The sequence below is a fragment of the Cyclopterus lumpus genome, chromosome 5, assembly GCF_009769545.1.
Source record: "Cyclopterus lumpus isolate fCycLum1 chromosome 5, fCycLum1.pri, whole genome shotgun sequence".
Taxonomy (NCBI): domain Eukaryota; kingdom Metazoa; phylum Chordata; class Actinopteri; order Perciformes; family Cyclopteridae; genus Cyclopterus; species Cyclopterus lumpus.
The window spans coordinates 23975621-23984436 of record NC_046970.1 but is presented as its reverse complement, the minus strand read 5'-3'; the positions used below and the strand labels follow the sequence as shown (position 1 = coordinate 23984436).

Genomic DNA, 8816 nt, shown 5'->3' with positions numbered 1-8816 from the left:
GGTGGATTGCTCCCTCCAGGTGGGGGCAAACTGCCTACCCCAAGCGAAGGAGTTCAAGTATCTCGGGGTCTTGTTCACGAGTGAGGGTAAGGTGGAGCGGGAGATCGATAGGCGGATCGGTGCGGCTGCAGCAGTAAAACAGGCGCTGTACCGGTCCGTCTTAGTGAAGAGGGAGCTGAGCCGGAAGGCAAAGCTCTCCATTTACTGGTCGGTCTACGTTCCAACCCTCACCTATGGTCACGAACTCTGGGTCGTGACCGAAAGAACGAGATCTCGGATACAAGCGGCCGAAATGAGCTTCCTCCGTAGGGTGGCCGGGCTCAGCCTTAGAGATAGGGTAAGGAGCTCGGACATCAGGGGGGAGCTTGGAGTCGAGTCGCTGCTCCTTCGTGTCGAAAGGAGTCAGCTGAGGTGGTTCGGGCATCTAGTTAGGATGCCTCCTGGACGCCTCCCATTAGAGGTTTTCCGGGCACGTCCAACTGGTAGGAGGCCCCGGGGAAGACCGAGGACACGCTGGAGGGATTATATCTCCCGGCTGGCCTTGGAACGCCTCGGGATCCCCCAGAATGAGCTGGAAAGTGCTGCGGGTGAGAGGGAAGCCTGGGTCGGCCTGCTGAACCTGCTGCCACCGCGACCCGACCCCGGATAAGCGGGTGATAATGGATGGATGGATGTTCAATTAAGTCAGTCATATAGAGCCGCAGTTTCCTCCTTTTTTTATTTAACTTTATATTGCCTTTTCAAACTTTTACATTTTACTAAATATATCTGGAGGCCTCAAGTGGTAAAAAGAAATTTAAAAAAGCCTCCACATTTTGCAGTCTGAGGGCAGCCAAACAAAAGAACTAGAGGAATGACTAATATTATTGGGAAAATATTAGCCCTGTGTTTATTAAATTGTATAATTTTTTTGAAATGTTTACTTATTTTCTAAAAGATAAATAGCGCATTGTGCACCACTATAATTGTGGCGTGCTAGGTCTTTCGGCCGGTTCTCATCAGACGTTGTGCAACCCTGGTGCGAACTGTGGCGATGTCAGTTCTCATACGTCACTGGACCCAATGTACCACTTGTGCACGAGTGAGACCGTTGTGTGAGTGTCTGCTATGGCGCTGGTGTTTGCCACGTAGGATTGCCACAATATACTTGGACCTTATAGAGTGGCAGTTTACAAATTTAAAAAATATTTTTTTTTTCTTCCCTCCTTCCTTAGTGTACATTTATATACATTCATCCTAAAATATATATTGTATTAATTTCTATATATTCCTCCCGAAACATCTCCGCCGGTGTCTGTTTTCTGATGGCTTGGTTTAACATGTGTTGACTGTATGGAGTTTACCTGAGTTTACCTGAGTTTACCTGAGTTTACAGACAGCTAAGTCTGGTTAGCGGAAGTCCCGCCCCCTGTTTCCGCCACAGAACAAGCTAAATAAGATATAATACGTTTAAAGATATAATATTTTGTTAATTAAAAAACGTACATTTCCTATTCGTATTAACGCAAACATAGTTTAAAACAAAAACTAGATAGAACATGTATAAACGTTTTACTTTTCTCGAAAGAAAACGTTGATACTCATTATTAAAACACTTTATTTTGAAAGTCCCTATCGGAAGTCTCCGCTGTCAGCGTAACAACCAGGACGTGGGTTTTATAACTTGGATCCAAGGCGGCAACGTTTCTCAAACCAAACCTCGCTCAACAGTGACATTTATACACAAATCGTGAATTAGCGTCTTCGTTTTCTCCCACAGAAACCAGCAGGTTAAACTGGTTTAAACCGGTTAAAACCGGTGAAACGCCAGTGTTGTTGTTACTGGAGGTCAGCCTCGCGTCCACATGCTTTCCTCGGGCAGGACCGTCTCCTCCCGGCTGCTGAGGCCGATTTCAAGGCTCTCTCCCCGGCTGGGCTCTGACGGAAGAGCCGCCAGCTCGAAGCAGCAAGGTAACGGCAGCCGGAGCGAGGTGGTCGGGTCACTTGGAGCCACAGGGCCGTTAGCGTCGAGCTAATCCCGGCGTGACGCAGTTCAGCGCGCGGGCACGGAGCAACTTCTTTAAAAACATATAACCCGATGACGTAACGTGTACAGTTATGACATAACCGTTTGTAAGACCACGTGGAACAAGGAATCCACAATAACAGTAGATTGACACGCACTTAATTCAACACTTATCAGACAGACGTGACTGTTTTAAGCTTTGTTTATATTTTTATGTATTATTAGTATCAGTTATTAATATTATTGCCATTTGTGGTTGCACTATACAGAAGCTTGGCAGTGGTTTTATTCATGTATTATAAGCTTAGTGTTTTGGAGTTCATCAGGTCAACATTTGCTCTGTATTATATATATTTATATTGCTGTGAAACCATCTTTAAACTACTGTGTTCATTCAAGTTCTTGGTCAAATGGCCACATCGTGATTACTTTATAATTTACCTTCACCCGGTACTAATTGTTACTTGACACAGCTCGAACGCATCATACTTTAACTATTTTTTGACTGATCATCGGTAGATCCATAAGAGCACATTTATTTGTCACCTGCCTACGAGGCCTTCCCCTTACAGAGTTTAGTTTCCCCAGACAAGCGTTAATGTTGAGCCCTGAGGAGCGAAATATATACACGTTTAAGTCACATTAAAGGGTCCACGTGAGATCTTTGACCTCTAGTGCCGTGGAGCCGTTTTTGGAGGAGTGGGTTCCAGTTTTCTTTGTTAAGCGGGTGACTCCATACCAGGCCTGTCAATGCAATCCGACAAAACATGACATCATGCGGTGCGTTTACTGATGGGTCTGAAGGTCGAGTTGAAGGGGGATATTTAGTAACACAGTAAGCTGTTTTTAAGATTGCAGTTTGAGAACCCTGCTGCTCTTCAGACTCCATGGCTCAACCAGGACTGACCCGCCTGTTGTGTGACTCAGTATTCGGACCAGCATCATCCAGATCCGATTAAAACCAGCCGGCTGTCTTTCTGCTGTTGTTTTTCCGTTGCTGCTGCAGAGTTGATAAAGAAACACGACCTTGAGAAAGATGAGCTCCGCCCCCTCTACATGGACTTCCAGGCCACCACGCCCATGGTAACCGATTCCAGCAATGTTGTCATTGGTACCAGCTGACGTCAGAGGGTTAGTACACTCACTTGTACATATACACTTACTCTTGTGTGTGTGTGTGTGTGTGTGTGTGTGTGTGTGTGTAGGACCCCCGGGTGCTGGATGCCATGTTGCCCTACCAGGTGAATTACTACGGTAACCCTCACTCCAGAACACACGCCTACGGCTGGGAGAGCGAGAGCGCCATGGAGTTGGCCAGAAAGGTAGAGAGACAGTTTAAATATATATATATATATATATATATATATATATATATACTTTTTTATTTACTTATTAAAAATAGTTTGTATATGTTTGTACATAGTTTTAATGTTCAAACTATTGGTGGACTTTTTCATATAAAATTGTAAAGATTGTACAATTTGATGTGTCCTTGGTCATCATTTCATTCTCTCTCTCTGAGCAGCAGGTGGCTGATCTGATTGGAGCAGATCCCAGAGAGATCATCTTCACCAGCGGAGCCACCGAGTCCAACAACATGGCGATCAAGGTCTCACTCTGCTCCTCCTCTTCGTCACCTCCTCTTCGTCACACCTACCCTTCCCTTTCTGTGCCGGCGCTAATCAGTCACATGTCTGGCCGATGTTCTCTCTATTGTCTCTTTACGCTGTTGTTTATTGCCTCGTACATTTACTTCCTAGTTTGTTAGCTTCCTCCATTTATTTCAGGACTGTGTTCAGCACCAACGTCATTTAACACCTACAGACTTTATTTATCAGGACGTCTCAAAAGTAACTTACTTAGGGGAGGAAGAAACAAAGTGATGTTTTGGTGAGACTAGGCTGACTAAAAAACAAAAAATTACTAGAATATACAAAGTTTTCATTAACTAAAACAATTACAAACAATCAATAAATGCCCAGACCTGTCAACTAACACTTTACTAAAACACAGGATGAGGTTGACTTAATATGATTACAAACTAAAACTAAATAGACAAAATATAAAAACTAGCTTGCAAAATTAACTCGACTGTCAACACAGTTATTTTGGGTCATTGGCCTGAATTTAGGAGTCAAAGTCCACCCGAGTTCACACATTGACTTCAATCGTGTGACCAAATCTACTGATCGCAGCAAATTCATTGGAAGGATTTGAATTCACTGCAAAATGTTGCACTTTTTAAACTAAATGTGGCGTGACCTTGAGAACCCACCAAGAGCAGAAGGAGAACGCAGTGGAACTACAGAGATAAACGACCCCACGTCACAGAGCTAGAACCCAGTTTGTGGTCTCTGTCGTGACCCCGTCTCTCCTGCAGGGCGTGGCCCGGTTCTACCAGACCAAGAAGCGCCACGTGATCACCACGCAGACGGAGCACAAATGTGTGCTGGACTCGTGTCGAGTTCTGGAGTCTGAAGGATTCAGTGTCACCTACCTGCCAGTCCTGCCCAACGGCCTGCTGGACCTGGAGGTACGCATGTCGAACGTACAGAGTGAACACTTACAGCATGTACAGAGGTCATTGTGTGTAGTAAAGTGTGTATTAATGTGTGTGTGTGTTTTCAGCTGTTGGAGGCCTCCATCCGTCCTGACACCTCTCTGATTTCCGTGATGACCGTCAACAATGAGATCGGAGTCAAGCAGCCCATCAAGGAGATTGGTAACCAGGGCAACACAAAACTCTTTACTTACTCCACTCGTTAGGGAAAAACAAACAAATTTCCGAACTTAAGTCCGAGTTCATGAGCTCCAAACATTTTAACGGTGGCACCAGCTCAAGTAGTTCTGTAAACATGTTAAATAAAGTGCATAACATAACATACGTGGGGGCAATTACATACATATCCTCTGTGCCACATTGCCAAGCACGTGTACAGGGTTAGATAACTTTATAATTAACAACTACGTATCGGTTTGTCGGCGTCATGTTTTTTGTAACAACGTTACATTTTCATCTGCAGTTGAAGATGTAACGTTGTTGTGCTTTATTGTGGTTGTCTCACCTATTCATAAGGCTTTGTCCTAGCTTATTGTGTTGTTTGGTTATCGAGGTGAACTATTTAACCTCTTCGCTAAACTCTGATTGTTAGTTTGGACTTCACGCCAGCGTAACTAAGATGAATCTTACGTTTCCGTGGTGAAACCAAACCTGGAGAAAGCTTTAGTTTAAAACAAACTAGTTTCACTTTGCACCCTAACTACGTTTAGCTGGCGGCTGATTTCTGCACCACGTCCACGGTGCTTCATCCATAAAGCAGAGCACCGTGACCACTGCAGTCTCCGATCAAAGCTATTGATTGATCTTTACTCTTTCTGTCCACAGGTCAGATCTGTCGCTCTAAAGGAGTCTTCCTCCACACTGACGCCGCTCAGGCTGTCGGAAAGATTCCCGTCGACGTGGCAGACTGGAAGGTTGACCTGATGTCCATCAGCGGCCACAAGCTCTACGGACCTAAAGGTAAACCGTTTAGAAACCGCACATTTCACACATGTGGCTGTTAAGAGTGCTGCAACTTACAAAATTGCATGCAACTTTATTTCCAAAAGAAACATCAACTGGAACCCGAAACAGTTGAAGTTGCGATTTGAAATACGAAAAAGCTGAAACTGCATTTAACTGAAGAAGGCAACTTTGTTTTTCCTTTATTTGGCCCACAATCAAAACAGTCTGTCACCCTGCCCCAAAACAACTTGTTAAGCCTTAAGCAGTTTAAAAGAAAGGTGACGTGTCACCACGGAGCAGCGGAGTGGTTGTTTGAAGACTTAAATTAGACTGTACAACAAATCACCTGTGCACATTCACATTTATGTTGATTTACACTTCATATACACTACACATACTTTGCATTTTGCACACTGTTTAAACTTAAATGATTGTCCTTAAATACACACTGCAGTTATTCGTATTCCATTGTGTATATATATTTTACACTGTTTACATTTAATTTTATTGAATTTCCTTAATACACACTGCACATTTATTTGTATATACAAAATAAAATAAATTAAAAAAAAATATATATATATATATATATATATATATATATATTTTCATATTATTTTGTATATATCTGTATATATATATATATTTTTTTATTTTTTTATTTTTTTTGTGTATTTAGTCTATTCAATTCGGTGTCTGTAAAGTGTTGGGCGCTACTATGACAACACATTTCCCCTTAATAAAGTATCTATCTCAAAATTAAAATGTCGTCGTAATTTCAGTTGAATGTAAAACTGTTCTGGTAAGAGATGTAAAGTGTTGTCAGCATGTATTGGTTCACCAGACAGGGGTCGAGTTGTGAGGTCATGCTGTGTGTGTGTGTGTGTGTGTGTACAGGTGTGGGTGCTTTGTACGTGCGTCGCCGGCCACGAGTGCGCTTGGAGCCGCTGCAGAACGGGGGCGGGCAGGAGAGGGGGCTGCGCTCCGGCACCGTGCCCACCCCTCTGGCTGTTGGGCTGGGAGCCGCCTGCAGCATCGCACAGCAGGAGATGGAGGTAAAACAAACGCACACCCAAACACCCTGAGACTCAACAAATACAGACAACCTTCCTGGGACTAAGTGTGTGTGTGTGTGTGTGTGTGTGTGTGTGCAGTACGATCATGACAGAGTGTCCATGCTGGCTAATCGTCTGGTCCAGAAGATCACGTCTGAGCTTCCTGACGTCATCATGAACGGAGACGCAGTACAACGCTACGCTGGTACACACACACACACACACACACACACACACACACACACACACACACACACACACACACACACACACACACACACACACACACACACACACACACACACTTACACTTATCGGACTGCTTGTGTGCTCCTCAGGTTGTGTCAACTTGTCCTTTGCGTATGTGGAGGGGGAGAGTCTGCTGATGGCGCTGAAGGACGTCGCTCTGTCATCTGGGAGGTCAGACACACACTTAAAAAAATAAAAACAGGCCTGAAGTTTTAGTTTGAGCCGGTGCTAAACTATGTTTACAAATATAACAGTTTTGTCACTATTGACCTTTCACGTGGTTGGATTGTTATTCAACATTATTCCACCGACTGCGAGTTATGAAACATGTAAACGATGCACAATTTAATAAGATAATAACAAATGTTGAATTCCCTTTGCAAATGATTCATGAGACGGTGTATTGTGCGTGCACGTTGGCTCCCCTGGGAGTTCTTTTCTTGCATATGAACGATGTGTGTTTGTGTGCACACAACACAGCGCATGTACGTCAGCGTCTCTGGAGCCGTCATACGTCCTCCGAGCGATCGGAACAGATGAAGACCTGGCTCACTCGTCCATCAGGTACACCGACATCCTCCCTTCAAGCCTGATTACGTTCATTAAGTTTAACGTTGTTGGTCATTTTAGTGAAGAACAATCTCTTGATGATATATTTATAATGTTGAAGATGATTGAGTTGTACAAATATTACGACTAAAGTTCTAATATGTTGTGTGTTAGGTTTGGTATTGGCAGGTTCACCACAGAAGCGGAGATCGACTACACGGCAGAGAAATGCATCACGCAGGTCAGCCGGCTCCGAGAGATGAGGTGAGTTCAGCTGGACCCAAAATTAGATTATTTTCTAACTCCGATCTTATTTCGGTGTCGTTGTCTACGATTTCTGTCCGTAATGTTTTTTTAGATCTCAGATATTAACTTGGTGGGTAACATGTTGTTGTTATTGATAGAAATGATGATGGACTAAGTGAAGTGAAGTCACTTTATCTGTCAATGTAATGCGTTTATAAATGGTAATGGAATGATGGGATGCCCGATAACTTGTCTCCTTGTCTCCTTGTCTCCTTGTCTCCTTGTCTCCTTGTCTCCTTGTCTCTCTCTCAGTCCTCTGTGGGAGATGGTTCAAGAGGGCATCGATCTGAAGAGCATCAAGTGGACGCAGCACTAGACTCCTCCCACTTCCCGTTTACTTCCTTATTGACGATGATGACGGACATAGGTTCCCAGAAAACGCTGTGGATGTACTAGCTTTACCTTCCTGTCGACAAACAAACAAACAAACAAACACGCACAAACTTCCTGTCCGACTTGAAGTCTGTTTGTAGCTCCGCGTCTCCGTAGAAGCGCCCCTCTTGTTGCTCTGCGAGGAGCTTGTTGATCGCAGGTTGTTGCATGTCGTGCTGTGACACCGTGGTCCTGTAACATCATGAAGTGCTTTATATGACACGAAACTGGGAAACCTGCAGGGGAAAATATATTTACTGAGGCAGCAACAAAGCGGTGTACTGCCAGGGGTTCACTAATACATCTTTTAAGTCATAGTTTTTGTGTTGCCTGTGATACGCGGTCCTCCGTCTCAGCTTTGCTTCATCTTCCTGCATCAGATTTCAGTCCTACAGTAAAGCAGCTTCATGTCAGTTCATCAGCAGCGTTCAGTGTTAGCAGCCGCAGTAGTTTTGATGATTGAGTTGAAGTCTGGAGCGCACTACAAGGCGAGACTAGTCCCGTCTCGCATTCTAACTTGAGACCAACGTGATCGTGAAAGTCTGATCACAAAAATCCCGAAAGGTTCGGTTGATAACGGGAGTTTCACTCTGAAATGATTTTCAAAGTCTTTTATTGTGTTATATTTATTAGACTCCTTCTGCTTTTACTCTTCATGATGTATGTAATCATTATTTTCCAATAAAGTGCTAATTCCTGCAATGAACTTCAGTTTTGTTTAATTTTTTTTTTTTGCTCTTATGACACATTTTTATTTTTTATAAACCACAAATGC

The 8816-nt window shown here is 43.6% G+C and overlaps 1 protein-coding gene across 1 annotated transcript; it reads left to right on the top strand.

Annotated features, from left to right (window-relative positions):
- Window positions 1–1605: 1605 nt before the first annotated feature.
- On the top strand, window positions 1606–8747 carry LOC117730991 (cysteine desulfurase, mitochondrial-like). Its single transcript, XM_034533098.1, has 13 exons — window positions 1606–1950; window positions 3012–3088; window positions 3211–3327; window positions 3531–3614; window positions 4386–4538; window positions 4634–4727; window positions 5391–5525; window positions 6408–6565; window positions 6665–6770; window positions 6904–6985; window positions 7295–7378; window positions 7538–7627; window positions 7922–8747. Exons 1-13 carry the CDS (start codon window positions 1845–1847, stop codon window positions 7983–7985), a joined length of 1350 nt encoding a protein of 449 aa, XP_034388989.1. The 5' UTR covers window positions 1606–1844; the 3' UTR covers window positions 7986–8747.
- The last annotated feature ends 69 nt before the right edge of the window (window positions 8748–8816 follow it).

Bases quoted from the DNA above. Each gene is read 5' to 3' on its own strand.
- LOC117730991 (XM_034533098.1), top strand. From the start codon at position 1,845: ATGCTTTCCTCGGGCAGGACCGTCTCCTCCCGGCTGCTGAGGCCGATT. The intron at 1,951-3,011 runs GTAACGGCAGCC...TTGCTGCTGCAG, and splicing joins CGCCAGCTCGAAGCAGCAAG to AGTTGATAAAGAAACACGAC. The intron at 4,539-4,633 runs GTACGCATGTCG...GTGTGTTTTCAG, and splicing joins ACGGCCTGCTGGACCTGGAG to CTGTTGGAGGCCTCCATCCG.